Source organism: Salmo salar, chromosome ssa22 (assembly GCF_905237065.1).
Source record: "Salmo salar chromosome ssa22, Ssal_v3.1, whole genome shotgun sequence".
Taxonomy (NCBI): domain Eukaryota; kingdom Metazoa; phylum Chordata; class Actinopteri; order Salmoniformes; family Salmonidae; genus Salmo; species Salmo salar.
In genome coordinates, this window is record NC_059463.1 from 54,337,299 (window position 1) to 54,360,813 (window position 23,515).

The 23,515-nt window shown below is 46.0% G+C and overlaps 1 protein-coding gene across 3 annotated transcripts in view; it reads right to left on the reverse strand.

The window, feature by feature from the left end:
• The window catches only part of grip2b (glutamate receptor interacting protein 2b), a 234,409-nt gene that overhangs the window by 95,030 nt on the left and 115,864 nt on the right, over positions 1 to 23,515 (reverse strand). For all 3 annotated transcript variants that reach the window (XM_014168262.2, XM_045705195.1, XM_014168261.2), the window contains exons 10-11: positions 7,712 to 7,858; positions 2,033 to 2,197 (exon numbers count right to left, since the gene is read on the reverse strand). In XM_014168262.2, coding sequence (XP_014023737.2) covers positions 2,033 to 2,197; positions 7,712 to 7,858 — 312 coding nt within the window. The remainder of the gene's footprint in view (positions 1 to 2,032; positions 2,198 to 7,711; positions 7,859 to 23,515) is intronic.

The window sequence follows — 23,515 nt, forward strand, 5'->3', positions numbered from 1 at the left end:
AGAGAAAAAGAGAGAGAGAAAAAAAGAGAGAAAAAGAAAGAGAGAGAGAAAGAGAGAGAGAGAGATGTCATTCTATACCATAAAAAAAAAATATCAAATTTAAATACCTCTTAAAAGTTGGCTAAAACTAATTGAATGTGTCATTGAACCAATTGCACTTTATGGCAGCGAGGTGTGGGGTCCACTTGCAAAACAAGATTTCATCAAATGCGACAAACACCCCATTGAAACCCTGCATGCAGAGTTCTGTAAGATTCTCCTACACGTCCAGAGGAAAACTACAAACAATGCATGCAGGGCAGAATTAGGCCAATATCTGCTAATAATAAAAACTCAAAAAAGAGCAATTCAGTTTTGTAAACATCTAAAATACAATGACCCACTCTCATATCATTACTTAACCCTGCAATGCCAAGAGCTGAGCAAAGAAAAGAGTCCCCTCATCCAGCTGGTCCTGGGGCTGAGTTCACAAACCTGTTCTTCTAACACACTGAAGCCTCAGGACCAGAACATCCAATCAATCAGAATAAACCAAATTACAGCACAGTCAAAACAAAACTACATTACTTATTGGGAAACACAAGCACAAACACAAAGCAAAATGCAGTGCTATCTGGCCCTAAATCGACAGTACACCGTGGCTAACTATTTTACCATGGTTACAGATCAAAACCTTAGAAAAACCTTGACAAAGTACAGGCTCAGTGAGCACAGCCTTGCCATTGAGAATGGTAGACACAGGAAAACCTGGCTCCCTGTAGAGGAAAGGCTGTGCAACCACTGCACAGCAGCAGAACCTGAGACAGAGCTGCATTTCCTGACAAAATGTCAAAAACAATTAGAGAGTGTAATTTCCCACAAATTTGAAACCCTTATTCAAGGTTTCAAAGACCTCTCTGATGAAGATAGGCTACCCGTCCTGTTGGGGGAGGAAGCAGAGAGCTGTGGGTTGGCAGCACACTACATTGCTGCCTGCCATAAGATGAGGGACAGTGTCTGACAGACCAACCAACCTGCACATGTCCTCTACTGTATGATTATTGTTATTGTTCAATGTATGGTTATTTTGACCCTTGGTAATTGTTGTTACTGTTGTCCCGTTGACAATTTTGATTCTTATTATTTTCATATTGTAAAATTGTAAATATCCAAAGTAAGCTTTGGCAATATGTACATTGTTACGTCATGCCAATAAAGCAAATTGAATTGAAAGACAGAGAGACAGAGAGACAGAGAGACAGAGAGACAGAACACATACTATCTACCCTATCAGGAGTGACCATCTCTACTCCTGGAAAGCCACTAGGTGTGCAGGGTATTGTTTCAACCCTGCAGTAAAACACCTGATTCAGCTAATCATGGTCCTGGTAAGATCACTAGCAGAACATTTGCAGAAACTCCTGTGAGAGGGTAGCTCCCAGGATGAGGGTTGGGCATATCAAGAGTAAATCAAATATGGATTAAATAGAATCACCAGAGCAAAGACAAACATAACACCCGCATAGAATTAAAATATGGAAAACAGAACCAGCATGATTACATAAACTAAATGAAAATGGAGGAAATAACAGCACACAGAGCAGTATGATAACCATGCACCAAACTACAGATGTAGGATCTTAACTTGAGCCAGTTTGCTACAGCAGGAAAATAATCCTGCAAGGTTTGATACATTTTTCTTAAAATCTGCCCAGTGTTTTCCAGATATCTATGAAATATTAATCTATAATTACTTACAATGTAAGTGAAATAGTGGGGTTTTTGAAGTTTCATTTTTGTCCCATTTATGCTTTGGCCACAAATACTAGTATATGATGAGTCAACCTCAGTATTTGGATATGAGTTAATATTAACTTTTAAAAGTGAAAATACAAACTTCAGAAGCCTTTTTAAACCTCAAATACATTACAAGTTTTAAAGTTTACCTACAAAAAGTTGATCAAATGAAGATCCTACACCTGTACCATAGTACTGTCTCTAGTGGATAGGGCATTTTAATTGGGGAGGGACTTGAAGACCATACAGTACGAACATGAGCTCTTATGCTCTTTTTTCCTCTGCCGTCTCTTCATCATGGAGTTGCGTGGACTCATGGGGACAGCTGTACGGGGCAGGGTACTGGAGATCTGGCTGGTCGACCCAGGACCTGATGTGGTGGTGGTGGTGGAACCAGGGGAGAAGTTGGTCGACACTAGGGCTGGGAGAGAGAGAGAGAGAGAGAGAGAGAGAGAGAGAGAGAGAGAGAGAGAGAGAGAGAGTGAAAGGTAGACAGAGAGAGTGAAAGGTAGACAGAGAGAGAGAGAGAAACAGAGACGGAGCTGCATTTCCTGACAAAATGTCAAAATATAAAACAATTAGAGAATGTAATTTCCCCAAATTTGAAACCCTTATTGAAGGTTTCAAAGACCTCTCTCATGAGAATAGGCTACCCGTCCTGTTGGGGGAGGAAGCAGAGAGCTGTGGGTTGGCAGTGCACTACATTGCTGCCTGCCATAAGTTGAGGGACAGTGTCTGACAGACCAATCAACCTGCACATGTCCTCTACTGTATGCTTATTGTTATTGTTCAATGTATGGTTATTTTGACCCTTGGTTATTGTTGTTACTGTTGTCCCGTTGACAGTTTTGATTCTTATTATTTTCATATTGTAAATATCCAAAGTAAGCTTTGAAGTTGAATTGAATTGAGAAAAACAGAGTGAGAGAGAGATGAGGGAAAGAAGAGTCACTAAGTGTAACACCCTGGCCATAGAGAGGTTTTTTTTGTTATCTATTTTGGTTAGGCCAGGGTGTTACATGGGTGGGCGTTCTGTGTTTATTTTTCTATGTTGGTTTGTTTCTTTGGTTGGCCGTGTGTGGCTCCCAATCAGGAACAGCTGTAGTTCGTTGTTGCTGATTGGGAGTCATACATAGGCCGCTCGTTCTTCCTTTGGGGTTTGTGGTTGATTGTTTTCTGTTTAGAGTATTTCCTGACAGGACTGTTTTGCTGTCATCTTGTTTATTTTTGTAGTGTTCTCTTTTTCAATTACATTTCAAGATGAACACACATCCTCCGCTGCACCTTGTTTTCATTACTACGACAGCCATTACACTAAAGCTGCAGAGAGAAGGAGAGAAGTCATTTAAAATAGTGTCTGCTAATTGGCATACTGTATATACTCAGAATTAATATATACTGCTCAAACAAATTAAGGGAACATTTAAACAACACAATGTAACTCCAAGTCAATCACACTTCTGTGAAATCAAACTGTCCACTTAGGAAGCATAACTGATTGACAATAAATTTCACATGCTGCTGTGTAAATGGAATAGACAACAGGTGGAAATTAAAGGCAATAAGCAAGACACCCCCAATAAAGGAGTGGTTCTGCAGGTGGAGACCACAGACCACTTCTCAGTTCCTATGCTTCCTGGCTGATGTTTTGGTCACTTTTGAATGCTGGCGGTGCTTTCAATCTAGTGGTTGCATGAGACGGAGTCTACAACCCACACAAGTGGCTCAGGTAGTGCAGCTCATCCAGGATGGCACATCAATGCGAGCTGTGGCAAGAAGGTTTGCTGTGTCTGTCAGCGTAGTGTTCAGAGCATGGAGGCGCTACCAGGAGACAGGCCAGTACATCAGGAGACGTGGAGGAGGCCGTAGGAGGGCAACAACCCAGCAGCAGGACCGCTACCTCCGCCTTTGTGCAAGGAGGAGCAGGAGGACCACTGCCAGAGCCCTGCAAAATGACCTCCAGCAGGCCACAAATGTGCATGTGTCTGCTCAAACGGTCAGAAACAGACTCCATGAGGGTGGTATGAGGGCCCGACGTCCACAGGTGGGGGTTGTGCTTACAGCCCAACACCGTGCAGGACGTTTGGCATTTGCCAGAGAACACCAAGATTGGCAAATTCGCCACTGGCGCCCTGTGCTCTTCACAGATGAAAGCAGGTTCACACTGAGCACGTGACAGACGTGACAGAGTCTGGAGACGCCGTGGAGAACGTTCTGCTGCCTGCAACATCCTCCAGCATGACCGGTTTGGCGGTGGGTCAGTCATGGTGTGGGGTGGCATTTCTTTGGGGGGCCGCACAGCCTTCCATGTGCTCGCCAGAGGTAGCCTGACTGCCATTAGGTACCGAGATGAGATCCTCAGACTCCTTGTGAGACCATATGCTGGTGCGGTTGGCCCTGGGTTCCTCCTAATGCAAGACAATGCCAGACCTCATGTGGCTGGAGTGTGTCAGCAGTTCCTGCAAGAGGAAGGCATTGATGCTATGGACTGGCCCGCCCGTTCCCCAGACCTGAATCCAATTGAGCACATCTGGGACATCATGTCTCGCTCCATCCACCAATGCCACGTTGCACCACAGACTGTCCAGGAGTTGGTGGATGCTTTAGTCCAGGTCTGGGAGGAGATCCCTGTCACGACTGTCTTCGTCTTCTGACGATATTGCGAAATCGTCGTCTGAAAATGTAGACCAATACGCAGCGGATGTCGTGTTCATTTTTTTATTGAATTAATTGCTCACGTGAACACTATACAAAAAATAATAAACAATGACAGTGCAACAGTTTTGCAGGCTATCCTAACGCAGTGCAAAAACTATCTCCCACAACAGACAAACACAAACACACCCTCATATATGGGACTATCAATCAAAGGCCAATAGACAACACCTGCCTTCAATTGAGAGTCCCAACCCCAATGAACCCAAACATAGAAACAGACACACTAGACTCAACATAGAATTACATAAACATAGATCATAAACCAAAACCCGGAAATACTAAATCAAACGCCCTTTTACCAAAACACCACCCCGAACCACATAAAACAAATACCCTCTGCCACGTCCTGACCAAACTACAATAACAATTAACCCTTATACTGGCCAGGACGTGACAGTACCCCCCCCTTAAAGGTGCTAACCCCGGAAGCACCTTAAAAAAAAAAAAAAAACAATAACCCCAAACAACAAAAACTAAAATTTCCCCCCTACTAAAGGGAGAGAAGGGAGGGTGGCTGCCGTCAACGACGGCACTGTGCTACACCCCCCCTCCCCAACCCACCTATATCTGGAGGTGGCTCTGGTTCTGGCCGTTCCAGGCAGTCGGGCCACTCTGGCAGCTCGGGGCAGTCGGGCCACTCTGGCAGCTCGGGGCAGTCTGGCAGCTCGGGGCAGTCTGGCAGCTCGGGGCAGTCGGGGCAGTCTGGCAGCTCGGGCCACTCTGGCAGCTCGGGGCAGTCGGGGCAGTCTGGCAGCTCGGGGCAGTCTGGCAGCTCGGGGCAGTCTGGGCAGTCGGGGCAGTCTGGCCACTCTGGCAGCTCGGGGCAGTCTGGCCACTCTGGCAGCTCGGGGCAGTCTGGCCACTCTGGCAGCTCGGGGCAGTCTGGCCACTCTGGCAGCTCGGGGCAGTCTGGCCACTCTGGCAGCTCGGGGCAGTCTGGCCACTCTGGCAGCTCGGGGCAGTCTGGCCACTCTGGCAGCTCGGGGCAGTCTGGCCACTCTGGCAGCTCCTGACTAGTGGGTGGCTCTGGCGACTCCTCACTGACGGGCGGCTCTGGCGATTCCTCACTGACGGGCGGCACTGGTGACTGTTGACTGGCGGGCAGCTCTGGTGACTGTTGACTGGCGGGCAGCTCTGGTGACTGTTGACTGGCGGGCAGCTCTGGTGACTGTTGACTGGCGGGCAGCTCTGGTGACTGTTGACTGGCGGGCAGCTCTGGTGGCTGTTGACTGGCGGGCAGCTCTGGTGACTGTTGACTGGCGAGGCTGGGTTTACGCACTTGAAGCCTGGTGCGTGGTGCTGGTACTGGGCGTACCAGATTGGGAACACGCACCTCCAGGCTAGTGCGGAGAGCGGGAACAGGACGAGTCGGACTGGGTTGACGCACTTCCGGGTCCGCACGAGAGACAGGAGCTGGAAACCCAGGGCTATGGAGGCGCACAGGCGGTCTTGATCTTACCTCCTGCACAACCCGTCCTGGATGGATGGAACTAGTAGCCCTACACGAGCGGGGTGCTTGTACAGGGCGGACTGGGTTGTGCAGGGGCCTGATGGTAGCCGTGCGTAGAGCGGGAGTTGGGTAGCCTGGTCCTCGGAGGCGTACCGACGACCAGATGCGCTGCGCAGGCATCCTCCTACCAGGCTGGATGCCCGCTCTAGCACGGCACCTGCGAGGGGCTGGAATAACGCGCACCGGACTGTGCGTGCGTATGGGTGAGATAGTGCGCTCCTCAGCGATACATGGCGCTCTCCACCTCATACGCTCCTCCATAAAACCACGGGTAGCTGGCTTCCGGCTCTTCCTAGGCCTAGCCAAACTACCCGTGTGCCCCCCCCAAAAAAATTATTGGGGGTGCCTCTCGTGCTTCGTGTCCCTCGGAAACGTTCCCGGTCCATACCAGCCTTACTCCATGGGCCTTCTCCGGCCATATCCTGCTCCCATGTCCATCTCTCCCCATAGTCCGTATCCTGAGCGTGCTGCTCCTCTCTCCGCTGCTTGGTCTTGGTTTGGTGGGAGATTCTGTCACGACTGTCTTCGTCTTCTGACGATATAGCGAAATCGTCGTCTGAAAATGTAGACCAATACGCAGCGGATGTCGTGTTCATTTTTGAATTTAATTAATTGCTCACGTGAACACTATACAAAAAATAATAAACAATGACAGTGCAACAGTTTTGCAGGCTATCCTAACGCAGTGCAAAAACAATCTCCCACAACAGACAAACACAAACACACTCTCATATATGGGACTCTCAATCAAAGGCCAATAGACAACACCTGCCTTCAATTGAGAGTCCCAACCCCAATGAACCCAAACATAGAAACAGACACACTAGACTCAACATAGAATTACATAAACATAGATCATAAACCAAAACCCGGAAATAGTAAATCAAATGCCCTCTTACCAAAACACCACCCCGAACCACATAAAACAAATACCCTCTGCCACGTCCTGACCAAACTACAATAACAATTAACCCTTATACTGGCCAGGACGTGACAATCCCTCAGGAGACCATCCGCCACCTCATCAGGAGCATGCCCAGGCGTTGTAGGGAGGTCATACAGGCACGTGGAGGCCACACACACTACTGAGCCTCATTTTGATTTGTTTTAAGGACATTACATCAAAGTTGGATCAGCCTGTAGTGTGGTTTTCCACTTTAATTTTGAGTGTGACTCCAAATCCAGACCTCCATGAGTTGATAAATTGGATTTCCATTGATTATTTTTGTGTGATTTTGTTGTCAGCACATTCAACTATGTAAAGAAAAAAGTATTTAATAAGATTATTTCTTTCATTCAGATCTAGGATGTGTTGTTTAAGTGTTCCCTTTATTTTTTTGAGCAGTGTATATTATATTATATTAAGGCTGGAGATAAAGAGTCAGATGGACACTAAGTCAGTAGAGTGAGGGAGAGACTAAAGTCACGTAGAAAGTGACTTCTCATGGACACTAGGGCAGTAGGGAGATAGAGAGACTAAAGTCATCATAGATACCGACTCTGGGTGGACACTAGGGGACTAGGGTAAGGGAGAGACTAAAGTCACGTAGAAACTGACTCGGTGGACACTACGACTAAGACAGTCACAGCACAGACCAGACACAGACACAAGGTATAGCTACATTTCCGGTAGTGTGAGAGAAAAGGTATGGCACACAAAGCACAGACACAGAAAGACGTAGAAACAGAAGCAGAGGCGATACTTACATTTGCAGTACTCCTGTGTGCTGGAGGGGTTGGAGGAAGTGGTCCAGGTATTAGTGTTGGTCTTACAGTGAGAGGAGGGTTGCTGGGGGGGACAGTAATTCACACAGGGGTCCCACGAGTGGGGGTTGTCACTCTTCTGAACCTTCACTGAAACACAGAGTGGAAGAAGCGGAGAGAAGTGTGAAACACAGAGAAGTGGGAGGAGAGGAGAGAAGTAGTAGTATAGCAGTAGTCTAGTAGTATAGTAGTAGTCTAGTAGTATAGTAGTATAGTAGTAGTCTAGTAGTATAGCAGTAGTCTAGTAGTATAGTAGTAGTCTAGTAGTATAGTAGTAGTCCAGTAGTATAGTAGTAGTCTAGTAGTATAGTAGTCTAGTAGTACAGTAGCAGTCTAGTAGTAGTCTAGTAGTAGTCTAGTAGTATAGTAGTAGTCTAGTAGTAGTCCAGTAGTATAGTTGTAGTATAGTAGTCTAGTAGTAGTCTAGTAGTATAGTAGTAGTATAGTTGTAGTATAGTCGTCTAGTAGTAGTCTATTAGTAGTCTAGTAGTAGTCTTGTAGTATAGTAGTAGTCTAGTGGTAAAGTAGTAGTATAGTAGTAGTCTAGTAGTAGTCCAGTAGTATAGTTGTAGTATAGTAGTCTAGTAGTAGTCTAGTAGTATAGTAGTAGTATAGTTGTAGTCTAGTGGTAAAGTAGTAGTATAGTAGTAGTCTAGTAGTAGTCTGGTAGTATAGTAGTAGTCTAGTAGTGGTCTAGTAGTATAGTAGTAGTCTAGTAGTAGTCTAGTAGTAGTATAGTAGTAGTATAGTAGTAGTCTAGTAGTAGTCTTGTAGAAGTCTTGTAGAAGTCTTGTAGTAGTCTAGTAGTAGTCTAGTAGTAGTCTATTAGTATAGTAGTAGTCTAGTAGTCTAGTAGTAGTCCAGTAGTAGTCTAGTAGTAGTCTAGTAGTGGTCTAGTAGTGTTCTAGTAGTCTAGTAGTAGTCTAGTAGTAGTAGTCTAGTAGTAGTCTAGTAGTGTTCTAGTAGTCCAGTAGTAGTCTAGAGGTCTAGTAGTAGTCTAGTAGTCTAGTAGTGGTCTAGTAGTTGTCTAGTAGTAGTCTAGTAGTGTTCTAGTAGTATAGTAGTAGTCTAGTAGTATAGTAGTAGTCTAGTAGTCTAGTAGTGTTCTAGTAGTAGTCTAGTAGTGTTCTAGTAGTAGTCTAGTAGTGTTCTAGTAGTAGTAATCTAGTAGTCTAGTAGTGTTCTAGTAGTAGTCTAGTAGTAGTCTAGTAGTGTTCTAGTAGTATAGTAGTAGTCTAGTAGTCTAGTAGTGTTCTAGTAGTAGTCTAGTACTAGTCTAGTAGTAGTCTAGTAGTGGTCTAGTAGTAGTCTAGTAGTAGGCTAGTAGTAGGCTAGTAGTAGTCTAGTAGTTGTCTAGTAGTAGTCTAGTAGTGGTCTAGTAGTGGTCTAGTAGTAGTCTAGTAGTAGTCTAGTAGTCTAGTAGTGCTCTAGTAGTAGTCTAGTAGTACTATAGTAGTAGTCTAATGGTTACTACAGGATTCCATATGTGTTATTTTATAGTTTTGATGTATTCACTACTATTCTACAATGTAGAAAATTGTAGAAATAAAGAAAAACCCTTATATGAGTAGGTGTTCTAAAACTTTTGACCGGTAGTATATAAATCATAACCATTGCAGAATAAATTCCTCAACCTTTTCTCGCCATGTTGAGACAGTTGAGTTCATATTCCGCAAGTAGCCTTCCATGCGCATCTCTCATTTAATTGGGGCTATTGATAGGCTATTATCATTTAAGGTTTTTTCTCTATTTCTCAAGGAGCGCAGGTTATAACATACAGTAGAATTTAACGGGTGAACTGACAGTTGTAAGTATCATCCCTCTCTGCGGATGACTTCGTCAACCATTTTGAAAAGAAGGTTGACGATATCCGATCCTCGTTTGCTAAGTCAAACGACACCGCTGGTCCTGCTCACACTGCCCTACCCTGTGCTTTGACCTCTTTCTCCCCTCTCTCTCCAGATGAAATCTCGCGTCTTGTGACGGCCGGCCGCCCAACAACCTGCCCACTTGACCCTGTTCTCTTCTCCAGACCATTTCCAGAGACCTTCTCCCCTTCCTCACCTCGCTCATCAACTCATCCTTGACTGCTGGCTACGTCCCTTCCGTCTTCAAGAGAGTGAGAGTTGCACCCCTTCTGAAAAAATCTACACTCGATCCCTCCGATGTCAACAACTACAGACCAGTATCCCTTCTTTCTTTTCTCTCCAAAACTCTTGAACGTGCCGTCCTTGGCCAGCTCTCCTGCTATCTCTCTCAGAATGACCTTCTTGATCCTAATCAGTCAGGTTTCAAGACTGGGCATTCAACTGACTGCTCTTCTCTGTGTCACGGAGGCTCTCCGCACTGCTAAAGCTAACTCTCTCTCCTCTGCTCTCATCCTTCTAGACCTATCTGCTGCCTTTGATACTGTGAACCATCAGATCCTCCTCTCCACCCTCTCCGAGTTGGGCATCTCCGGCGCGGCCCACGCTTGGATTGCGTCCTACCTGACAGGTCGCTCCTACCAGGTGGCGTGGCGAGAATCTGTCTCCGCACCATGCGCTCTCACCACTGGTGTCCCCCAGGGCTCTGTTCTAGGCCCTCTCCTATTCTCGCTATACACCAAGTCACTTGGCTCTGTCATATCCTCACATGGTCTCTCCTATCATTGCTATGCAGACGACACACAATTAATCTTCTCCTTTCCCCCTTCTGATAACCAGGCGGCGAATCGCATCTCTGCATGTCTGTCAGACATATCAGTGTGGATGACGGATCACCACCTCAAGCTGAACCTCGGCAAGACGGAGCTGCTCTTCCTCCCGGGGAAGGACTGCCCGTTCCATGATCTCGCCATCACGGTTGACAACTCCCTTGTGTCCTCCTCCCAGAGTGCTAAGAACCTTGGCGTGATCCTGGACAACACCCTGTCGTTCTCCACTAATATCAAGGCGGTGACCCGATCCTGTAGGTTCATGCTCTACAACATTCGCAGAGTACGACCCTGCCTCACACAGGAAGCGGCGCAGGTCCTAATCCAGGCACTTGTCATCTCCCGTCTGGATTACTGCAACTCGCTGTTGCCTGGGCTCCCTGCCTGTGCCATTAAACCCCTACAACTCATCCAGAACGCCGCAGCCCGTCTGGTGTTAAACCTTCCCAAGTTCTCTCACGTCACCCCGCTCCTCCGCTCTCTCCACTGGCTTCCAGTTGAAGCTCGCATCTGCTACAAGACCATGGTGATTGCCTACGGAGCTGTGAAGGGAACGGCACCTCCATACCTTCAGGCTCTGATCAGGCCCTACACCCAAACAAGGGCACTGCGTTCATCCACCTCTGGCCTGCTGGCCCCCCTACCTCTGAGGAAGCACAGTTCCCGCTCAGCCCAGTCAAAACTGTTCGCTGCTCTGGCACCCCAATGGTGGAACAAGCTCCCTCACGACGCCAGGACAGCGGAGTCAATCACCACCTTCCGGAGACACCTGAAACCCCACCTCTTTAAGGAATACCTAGGATAGGATAAAGTAATCCTTCTAACCCCCCCCCCCTTAAAAGATTTAGATGCACTATTGTAAAGTGGTTGTTCCACTGGATATCATAAGGTGAATGCATCAATTTGTAAGTCGCTCTGGATAAGAGCGTCTGCTAAATGACTTAAATGTAAATGTAAGTAGGCCTACTGTAGTTTTCATTTTTTATTTTTGAGTAGACAATGTTACAGAATTCTTGGGCAATGCAGCATATTTCGGTTCAGGAAAAAGTGAATGCAAAACATTACTGCATTCAAATGATCTGTTTACAGGTCCACAATTATTTGCAAATTTTTCTGTCTTTCAAAAATGGTCAGATAGAGTAATTGTCGCTTCAAAAGAAAACATTCTGCCAACACCTCCAAAGACATTTGATCAAGTTCGCCATTTCTATTTCCTTTAGATACTGTCTTAGCCTAATTCCAATACTTCCAAAGTATACAGCAAATAAGGGCATTTTTTTGTCACCATAAAAGGTGAATTGTGGGCATTATTCAGGAGAGTTATGATGCTCGTTCGCGACAGCTTTTTTTAAAAACAAGTCTGATTTATAACATCAGACATGTGTATGTACGGCATGAGGCAAGTTTATGAATCTCAATTTTTGGCGCATGCAGATATTTAGTGTTAAATGTAAATTTCACTGCACAGAAACACATAGATGTTTTTATTTTATTTATCAGGTGACAACTATTTTACTTCTGTACCTTCAACCAGTCTGAAATAGCACCAACCCACCTGGACTGGACTGGAGCTGAGTGTTTCCAGTTTACAACTAATCAAAATATTCTCGTATTTAGCCGAGCTGGCTCTGGCAGGGGCTGTGGCTCTACAGCCGATGTGTGGCATGATTCTCGGGCGCTGCGCTACTCTGTTCTGCTCTGTTCTGTTCTGCTCTGAAGGATTAAATGAAGACAGGCTAAGCCCCATCTTTCTCTCTTTTCTCTCTCTCTCTCTCTCTCTCTCTCTCTCTCTCTCTCTCTCTCTCTCTCTCTCTCTCTCTCTCTCTCTCTCTCTCTCTCTCTCTCTCTCTCTCTCTCTCTCTCTCTCTCTCTCTCTCTCTCTCTCTCTCTCTCTCTCTCTCTCTCTCTCTCTCTCTCTCTCTCTCTCTCTCTCTCTCTCTCTCTCTCTCTCTCTCTCTCTCTCCCTCTCCCTCTCTCTCTGCCTCTCTCTCTCTCTGCTTCTCTCGATCTCTCGCTCTGCCTCTCTCGCTCTGCCTCTCTCTCTCTCTCTCTCTCTCTCTCTCTCTCTCTCTCTCTCTCTCTGTCTCTCTCTCTCTGCCTCTCTCTCTCTGCCTCTCTCTCTCTGCCTCTCTCTCTCTGCCTCTCTCTCTCTCGCTCTCTCTCAGTCTCTTTCTCTCTTTCTCTCGCTCTCTCTCTGCCTCTCTCAGCCTCTTTCTCTCCCCCTCTCTCTGCCTCTCTCAGCCTCTCTCTCCCCCCTCTCTCTGCCTCTCTCTGTCTCTCTCTCTCTGCCTCTCTCTCTCTCTGCCTCTCTCTCTCTCGCTCTCTCTCAGTCTCTTTCTCTCTCTCTCGCTCTCTCTCTCTGCCTCTCTCAGCCTCTCTCTCCCCCTCTCTCTGCCTCTCTCAACCTCTCTCTCTCTCTTTCTCTCTATCCCTCCCTCCTTGTAATTACCCTGCCAGTGTGCCTATGGCTTCAGACAGACAGGGACTTCATTAGTTACTCATAGTCAGCTCCGGCATTGTTTCACATAACAATTCATTTTCCAATCACTTCGTATTAAGGCAGGCCATTATCTCAGTAACAGGACAGGAGCAGACCTCACAGGTCTATTAAAGAGGGATTTAGCATTGACATTATTAATGTTGTGAGGAGATGAAGAAACACCTCAGGGATAGTACAATGCAATAGAACTGGCATTTCATAGGGCTTCATTCATTGTCTCATTAGCAAGCTGTGTGAGTAGGCCACCTGATGTCAATGTAATGCCTTTATTTACAAGATAGGCACTGGGAGAAGGGAAAATAATAGTCCCATTTTAAAACAAACTACAAGTTATAAATGCTTCGTATAGAAAAGGTCATGTATTGATAAGCACACTATAGAGTAGTTTTATTCTCGGTTCCCATTGTGACCGATGGGAACATACATTGCTATGCCTATAATAAAATGAACATACATTTAACTCTATTCATCAGCCCCAATATCTATACATCCTATTGACCTACACACCCCAGCCCTGTTACCCCATGCCCTAACCCTAACACCCACATGCTAACAGTCAGATTTTATAGCTACTGTAGGCAGGAATCACTTGCTGATTTAAAACTTGTGCTTAATATGGGCATACATTTTTTGGTAAGAATGTTTCCGATTAACTACATGTTCACTCATTAGATGGTTTTCCAATCAAACGTGTTCGCAAATACTTAAGCATTTGGATTGATATGGATTTGCAGTTTAAAGCCCCCTTAAGGTCGATGTCACGCCCCCGCAAAAATCTACTTAGCATCATAAAAAAATCCCCATTAAAATCTGTCAGTTTAAGCTGAAGATACACTACAGTTGCACACTCTTGGTATTCTCTCAACCAGCTTAACCTGGAATGCTTTTCCAACTGTCTTGAAGTTGTTCCCACATAAGTGTTTTAAGCTGTCATCAAGGCAAAGGGTGGCTACTTTGAAGAATATAAAATATAAAATATATTTTGATTTGTTTAACACCTTTTTGGTTATTACATGATTCCATATGAGTTATTTCATAGTTGTGATGTCTTCAATGTTATTCTACAATGTAGAAAATAGTAAAAACCAAAGAAAAACCCTGGAATGAATAGGTGTGTCCAAACTTTAGACTGATACTGTATATAATAAGTTAGAGCCACTGTATTTTGCCATTTTCATATTTTTATATACCACAAGCATCATGGATTCAATGTATTAAAAAATGAAGGCACATATGTAAACTAGACACTTTAAACATATTTACAAAGAAAATATTTAAAAAATGGCAACAATGTATTTGTTTTTTTAAAAGTACACCTTAGAGATGTATGCTTGCGGTCTTGTGACCATTTTGAGAAATCATATGAAACTTCTCCAAATCATACTAGACTGTCACGACTTCCTCCATGTTCGGGCGACGTTCCGCGGTCGACGTCACCGGTCTTCTAGCCATCGCCGATCCACTTTTCATTTTCCATTTGTTTTGTCTTGTCTTCCCACACACCTGGTTTCAATCCCATCAATTACATGTTGTGTATTTACCCCTCTGTTCCCCACATGTCCTTGTCCGGTATTGTTTTTTGTAAATGCTTGTGCACGTTATGTTCTGGTGTGCGTCGGGTTATATACCCATTGGTTATTGTTCTGTAATCCGGTTGGTTTTATTTATTAAACTGAGCCGTTGGAACCACAGTTTTCGCTCTCCTGCGTCTGACTTCTCTGCCGCCAGTACACACCCCTTACAGAATACCGGACCACACTTATGGAGTCAGCAGGAGCAGGTACCCCGGTTATAGAGGTGTAGGAGCGCGTCCGGGAGCACGCAGCAATGCTCCACCATCTTGGCACCGCCATGGACCGCATTGTCCAGACAATGGACCGCTGGGAGAGACAGGGAGTTCTACCAGCAACTCCACCAGCACAACCGGGGTCTCCACTACTACCACCCGCCCGAGGGTAGAGCAGCGGGTGAGCGCCTCTTCCATCTGAAGCAGGGGACGAGTAGCGCCCAGGAGTTCGCCCTGGAGTTTCGGACCCTGGCTGCCGGCGTGGGATGGAGCGACAGGGCCCTGATCGACCATTATCGTTGCAGTCTGCGCGTGGACGTCCGTCGGGAGTTGGCCTGCAGAGACACCACCCTCACGTTTGACCAGCTGGTGGACCTGTCCATCCGGCTGGACAACCTGCTGGGTACCCTCGGACGTTCAGATCGGGGTCTGTTAGTTCCATCCCCCCGCACCCCCTCTCCGATACCCATGGAGCTGGGAAGGGCGGTGCGCAGGGAGACCGGAGGGGGTTCCAGCTCGTGCACCAACTGTGGCCGCAGAGGTCACACTGCCGGTTGGTGCCGGGTTGGTTCCTCTGGGGATCGAGGCAGCAGGCAGGGCGCTCTGGCGTCACCACAGGTGATCCAGGACCATTCTCACCCAGAGCCCTCTGTTGCACATATGTTTGTGTATGTCACTTTCCCTGAGTTTTCCCCGTATTCCCAGCATAAGGCGCTCGTCGATTTAGGCGCGCCTGGGAATTTTATTGGTAGAGCGTTCGCCCATAGTTTAGGGATCCCCATTGTTCCTGTGGCTGTGCCCGTCACCGTTCACGCATTAGATAGTCGACCATTAGGGTCAGGGTTGATTAGGGAGGTCACCGCTCCTCTGGGCATGGTGACGCAGGGGGGTCACAAGGAGAGAATTAGTCTCTTCCTTATTGACTCTCATGCGTTTCCCGTGGTGCTAGGCCTACCCTGGTTAGCTTGTCATAAACCCACTGTTTCTTGGCCACAGAGGGCTCTCACGGGGTGGTCGCGAGAGTGCTCAGGGAGGTGTTTAGGGGTTTCCGTTGATGCTACTACAGTGGAGAGTCCAGACCAGGTCTCCACCGTGCGCATTCCCCCTGAATATGCCGATTTGGCTCTCGCCTCCTCTAAAAAGAAGGCGACTCAATTACCACCCCATCGACGGGGCGATTGTGCGACAAATCTCCTGGTAGACGCTGCACTTCCCAGGAGTCACGTTTCAGCCATGCGTAATTGGCTGACTCCCACCACGGTAAAGGAGGTGCAGCGGTTCTTAGGGTTTGCCAACTACTACCGGAGGTTTATCCGGGGTTTTGGTCAGGTAGCGGCTCCCATTACCTCACTGCTGAAGGGGGGCCCGGTGCGCTTGCAGTTGTCAGCAGAGGCGGACAGGGCTTTTAGTCACCTGAGGGCTCTGTTTACCTCGGCTCCCGTGCTGGCTCATCTGGATCCCTCTTTGGCGTTCATAGTGGAGGTGGACGCGTCCGAGGCTGGGATAGGAGCTGTGCTCTCTCAGTGCTCGGGTACACCACCGAAGCTCCGCCCATGTGCCTTCTTCTCGAAGAAGCTCAGCCCGGCGGAGCAAAACAATGACGTGGGGGACCGGGAGCTGTTGGCTGTCGTCAAGGCCTTGAAGGCGTGGAGACATTGGCTTGAGGTGGCTAGACACCCTTTTCTCATCTGGACTGACCATCGTAATCTAGAGTACATCCAGGCGGCGAGGAGACTGAACCCTCGCCAGGCAAGGTGGGCCATGTTTTTCACCCATTTTGTGTTTACCCTTTCCTACAGACCAGGCTCACAGAACGTGAAGGCAGACGCATTGTCTCGGCTGTATGACACAGAGGAGCGGCCCATGGATCCCACTCCCATACTCCCAGCCTCCTGCCTGGTGGCGCTGGTAGTGTGGGAGCTGGACACGGACATTGAGCAGGCGTTACGTGCAGAGCCCGCTCCTGTCCAGTGTCTCGCTGGGCGTCTGTACTGGGCGTCTCGCTGGGCGCTGTACTGGGCGTCTCGCTGGGCGTCTCGCTGGGCGTCTGCTGTTCGTGACCAGTTGATTTATTGGGCCCACATGTCACCCTCCTCTGGTCACCCTGGGATTGGTCGGACAGTGCACTGTCTTAGTGGGAAGTACTGGTTAGTCTACCTTGGCTAAGGACGTGATGGTTTATGTTTCCTCCTGCTCGGTGTGTGCCCAGTGTAAGGCTCCAAGGCACCTGCCCAGAGGTAAGCTACACCCCTTACCCATTCCACAACGGCCTTGGTCGCACCTGTCGGTGGATTTTCTGACCGATCTTCCACTCACACAGGGTAACACTGCGATCCTGGTCGTTTTGATTATTTTCTCTAAGTCTTGTCGTCTCCTCCCTCTGCCCGGTCTCCCTACGGCCCTACAGACTGCGGAGGCGTTGTTTACGCACGTCTTCCGGCACTACGGGGTGCCTGAGGACATAATGACATCACAGTACCCCATAATGACTTCACAAAACCCCATAATTACAATGCGAAAACAGGTTTTTAGACATTTTTGCACATTTGTTACAAATAAAAATGTGAAATACCACATGTACATACGTTTTCAAACCCTTTACTCAGAACTTTGCTGAAGCACTTTTGGCAGCAGTTACAAGTCTTCTTGGGTATGACATTACCAGCTTGGCACACCCGTATTTGGGGAGTTTCTCCCATTCTTCTCTGCAGATCCTCTCAAGTTCTGTCAGGTTGGATGGGGAGCATTGCTGAACAGGTATTTTCAGGTCTCTCCAGAGATGTTAGATCAGGTTCAAGTCCGGGCTCTGGCTGGGCCACTCAAAGACAGTCAGAGACTTGTCCTGAAGCCACTCTTGCAATGTCTTGGCTGGGTGCTTAGGGTCGTTGTCCTGTTGGAAGGTGAACCGTCGCCCCAGTCTGAGGTCCTGAGCGCTCCGGAGCAGGATTTCATCAAGGATCTCTCTGTACTTTGCTCCGTTCATCTTTGCCTCGATCCTCACTAGTCTCCCAGTCCCTGCCGCTGAAAAACAATCCCAACAGCATGATGCTGCCATCACCATGCTTCACTGTAGGGATGGTGCCAGGTTTCCTCCAGACGTGACGCTTGGCATTCAGGCCAAAGAGTTCAATCTTGGTTTCATCAGACCAGAGAATCTTGTTTCTCATGGTCTGAGAGTCTTTAGGTGCCTTTTGACAAACTCCAAGCGGGTTGTCATGTGCCTTTCACTGAGGAGTGGCTTCCGTCTGGCCACTCTACCATAAAGGCCTGCAGAGATGGTTGTCCTGCTGCAGAGATGGTTGTCCTTCTTGAAGGTTCTCCCATCTCCACAGAGGAACTCTAGAGCTCTGTCAGAGTGACCATCGAGTTCTTGGTCACCTCCCTGACCCAATTGCTCAGTTTGGCCGGGCGGCCAGCTCTAGGAAGAGTCTTGGTGGTTCCAAACTTCTTCCATTTAAGAATGATGGAGGCCACTGTGTTCTTGGGTATCTTCAATGCTGCAGAATTTTTTAGGTACGCTTCCCCAGATCTGTGCCTCGACAGACTGTGTGTCGGAGATCTACAGACAATTCCTTCGACCTCATGACTTGGTTTCTGCTCTGACATGCACTGTCAACTGTGGGACCTTATATTGACAGGTGTGTGCCTTTCCAAATCATGTCCAATCAATTGAATTTAACAGGTGGACTCCAATCAAGTTGTAGAAATATCTCAAGGATGATCAATGGAAATGGGATGCACCTGAGCTCTGAGATCAATTTCAAGTCTCAGAGCAAAGGGTCTGAATACTTATGTAAATAAGGTATTTCTGTTTTTCATTTTTAATACATTTTTTTTTGAAAAGCCTATTTGCATTGTGATGTCATTATGGGGTATTCTGTATAGATTGAAGAGGAAAATAATGTACATAATCCATTTTTTAATAAGATTGTAATGTAACAAAATGTGAAAAAAGTCAAGGTGTCTGTATACTTTCCGAAGGCACTATAGAGGGTTAGAGGGTTTTTTCGTCTCTATTGCCATTGTCCTAGCTGGAAGAAGATTCAGTGAATGGGGAGGTGCATTGTGAGGTAATATTGTAGAGGGAAGTGATGTAAGTAGCAAATAAGTAGCTTTAAAACGTTAGGAGAGGATGTGTTGAAATTAATGGAATGTTTTCCCCCTCTCTTTCTCTCTTCTTCTTCCTCTCTCTTTTTATCTCCCTCTCTCTATCATCCACTCTCACTTTCTCAGTCTGGCTCCTCTAAATTAGGTCACACACACGCACGCACGGACGCGCAAACACACACATGTGCGCAAGCATGCACACATGCACACACACACACACGTACGCACACATACATACACACAAACACACACACAAACGCAAGAAAGCACCCACACACGGCCACAAGCAAGCACGCACACACACAAACACACACGCGCACACACACACACACACACACACACACACACACACACACACACACACACACACACACACACACACACACACACACACACACACACACACACACAGTGCATTCTCCCCTAGTAGGATACAGCGGTAGTGACAGTGACTGCTACAGTAGTCGAGATATGAATCCTCAAGGTTTTAACTCTGAAAGCCAAGAAGAAAACACAACTTTGGAAAGGAGTGTTATTTATTTTGGTTATAAACCAGCCAATCCAGTGAGTGCTAATCCTGCCTTGCTGCTCTGCTCTGCAGCTCAGGGTAAGCTCATCTGGTAGTGGTAGCTACTGTAGGATTCTCTGACGACGCACACACACACACACACACACACACACACACACACACACACACACACACACACACACACACACACACACACACACACACACACACACACACACACACACACACACACACACACACACACTCCCCATTGTGAGAGTGACTACACCAGCCAGATATGATGACCAGGGAGTCAGCTACACATGCTGAAGTGACAGTTGAAAGCTCAAATCTCATAAGAAGATTAGAACAGTCTTTTTTTTTTAAGGCGACGTCAAACGTTTAATCAACCATGAGGTGAGAAGGACACGGTTCATGGTTTGAAGTTATATCACTGCTCTGATTTGTGTTGTGGATGTTAGAGAAGACAGGTGTGAAACAAATAACCTGAACAACAACAGCTACCAGGGCAATGGAGGTTGTTATGGCGTAATCACAGATGGAGAGTTATATCGGTTATATAAGATTACAGAGGGTTAGATATGAAGTTATAGGTTATATAAGGTTATAGAGGGTTAGATATAATAATCTTTGGTGTAATATATATTCAAATACAGCAGCCCAAGAAGACGGAATTGGAAAACTGTAGTATCTACCCTGTAATATCTACCCTGTATACCCTACCCTGTAGGTCTACCCTGCAGTATCTACCATGTAGTTCCTACCCTGTAGTATTTACCCTGTGGTTGCTACCCTGTGTTCAAGCTCATGAAAACTGTAGTATAGACCCTGGATGTTTCTCAATATGCATACTACCGTGCTCCACACTCTCATGTTCCAAGAGAATTCTCCGAGGACGTTCTCTTGAGTACGTTCTTGTGAGGACGAGAGTGTGGAGAACACATAAAACATTACATTTGTGATGCACTCCCCCTACTTTATTACCTCACGATGCACCTCCCCATCCACTGAACCTTCTTCCAGTCAGCACAATGACAATAGAGACAAAACAAGATATACACAAAGCAAACGCTTTACTTCATAATTAACAGATACTGTAGCTATATGTGAATTGTAATAATCTAGCTAACCAGCCAGTTAAAAAGACAAATAACCTTAACAACCTGTTGGGGCTACAGGTTAGCAATGAACCCCGAGCCGGGATTGCTAACAAGGCTGGAAATTCAAAACATCAAAAATCTAATAATTTCAATTTCTCAAACAATCAACTATTTTACACAATTTAAATGATAAACATCTCCTTAATCTAACCACATTGTTCGATTTTCAAAGAGGCTTTACGGCAAAAGCATAAAGTTAGATTATGTTAGGACAGTACATAGCCACAAAAGTACAAACATCCATTTTCAATTCAAGGTCAGGCGTCACCAAAAGCAGAAACCAGCTTGAATTATGCACTAACTTTTGTCAATCTCCATCAGATGACACTCCTAGGACATTATGTTATACAATACATGCATTTTTTGTTCCATCAAGTTCATATTTATATCCAAAAACAGCATTTTACAGTAGCATGAAATTCAGATTTTTTTCTTCTCTGAAATGCTTCCGGTGAACATAACAAAATTACTATTCGAAAACATTGGTAAATTATAATATTGTCATTCAAAGAATAATATATTATCATCTCGTAATTGCTACCGAATGGCCAGATCTCAAAATAACTTTACTGGGAAATCACATTTTGCAATAAACGGGGTGCTATGCTAAGAACAACAGGCTATGCTATACAGTTAGCATCATCTAAAATCGATAATAACATTGTAAATATCCCCTTACCTTTGATTATCTCCATCAGAAGACTGGCATCCCAGGTCCGGAAGGCATCACAGGTCCGGAACAAATGTGGTTTCTTTTGACAAAGTTCATAATTTATGTCCAAATAACACCAAGTACTTAGCGTTCATTATGCTCCCACAAAACGTGGTGGGGGACTGTAAAATCACGCCGAAAAGCTAAAAAACCTAGTAAATAATCTATTTATGTTCGTTCAAACATGTCAAATGTTGTTTAGCATTAATCTTTTGGTCCATTTTTAACGTTAAACATCAGTAATATTTTCACACAACCTATCCTATGTCGAGATAAACAATGAAGACAAAACTCACGTTTCTCAGATTTATGCGCAGGCGCAAAAAAATGAAGTGATGACATGTCAACTTCCTCGGATTCTAATTTGCTCTCTGTTTATCATAGACGCTTCAAACAACTTTATAAAGATCGTTGACATCTAGTGGAAGCCGTAGGTGTTGCGAAATGAATCCTTTCTCACTATGGTATCTATAAAACAATGACACTAAATAGTACAGTCACAAAATTCACATTTTTTTTAAATCTATTTTTCACAGGTTTTTGCCTGCAATATGAGTTTTGTTATACTTACAGACACCATTCAAACTGTTTTAGAAAATTCAGAGTGTTTTCTATCCGAATGTGTTAATAATATGCATATCCTAGCTTCTGAGTTGGTGTAGGAGGCAGTTAAAAATGGGCACATATTTTTTTCAAAATGTCTCAATACTGCCACAGAGCCCCAACAGGTTAAATTAATGTTATGCAACGTAGATGTCAATTAATCGTGGGTAGCTAGCTACCAATTCTTTGTGGATTGCTAGCTAGATAATACTAGCAGTAAGCAAGTTCGCGCTTTTGCCTTATTATGGGCTTGCAATCTACGCACACTACAGTGGGTATTGTAGGCATGTAAACATGCCAAAATGCATGTATTTATTAACGTTTTCAAGATACAATATTGTAGTCAGGCAACATATGAGATGTGAATGGGCAACATTTCTTTACAAAGTCTGAGTTTACTTTCTCTCGCTTCAACTCAAATAATGGCCGCCATTGATTTCAAGAAATGTTGTGTCGTTTTTACGTGTCCGTGCTCTGTTTCGCATACTTTGATTTGGACTCATGCTCTGATCTCCCGTGCTCCAGATTTTATGCTCGGAGCACTGTAGTATGCATATTGAGAAACACCCCTTGTATTCGAGGTCATGAAAACGGTAGTAAAGATCCTGTGCTCTTGTCTGGTCTGCTCTAGTCTGATCTGCTCTAGTCTGGTCTGCTCTAGTCTGCTGTGCTCTAGTCTGATCTGCTCTAGTCTGCTGTGCTCTAGTCTGATCTGCTCTAGTCTGCTGTGCTCTAGTCTGGTCTGCTCTAGTCTGCTGTGCTCTAGTCTGGTCTGCTCTAGTCTGCTGTGCTCTAGTCTGGTCTGTGGTCTGCTCTAGTCTGGTCTGCTCTAGTCTGGTGTGCTCTAGTCTGGTCTGTGGTCTGCTCTAGTCTGGTGTGCTCTAGTCTGATCTGTGGTCTGCTCTAGTCTGGTGTGCTCTAGTCTGATCTGTGGTCTGCTCTAGTCTGGTCTGCTCTAGTCTGGTGTGCTCTAGTCTGATCTGTGGTCTGCTCTAGTCTGGTCTGCTCTAGTCTGGTGTGCTCTAGTCTGGTGTGCTCTAGTCTGGTCTGTGGTCTGCTCTAGTCTGGTGTGCTCTAGTCTGATCTGTGGTCTGCTCTAGTCTGGTCTGTTCTAGTCTGCTGTGCTCTAGTCTGGTCTGCTCTAGTCTGCTGTGCTCTAGTCTGGTCTGTGGTCTGCTCTAGTCTGGTGTGCTCTAGTCTGGTCTGTGGTCTGCTCTAGTCTGGTCTGCTCTAGTCTGGTCTGTGGTCTGCTCTAGTCTGGTGTGCTCTAGTCTGGTCTGTGGTCTGCTCTAGTCTGGTCTGCTCTAGTCTGGTCTGTGGTCTGCTCTAGTCTGGTGTGCTCTAGTCTGATCTGCTCTAGTTTGCTGTGCTCTGGCTCACCCGGTCATAGATAGTTAGCATCCAAAGCAGGAATGGATGCATGAAATATGGCATGCTGTGCAATAAATGCAAACACTTTGCTTTTTGTACGTATTACACGGTGCAGGGCTCTCAGCTTTCTACCTCTGACTGAGATTTTATGGTTTTTTATGGCTATGTGCATCTCTGATTAAATCTTGTTCTCAATGTAATACTCATGGGGAACCATTAAGTTCAGCACAGCTAATTAAAACAACTGACGGCAAGTTAGATCACAGGACTGTCCCTGATGACTG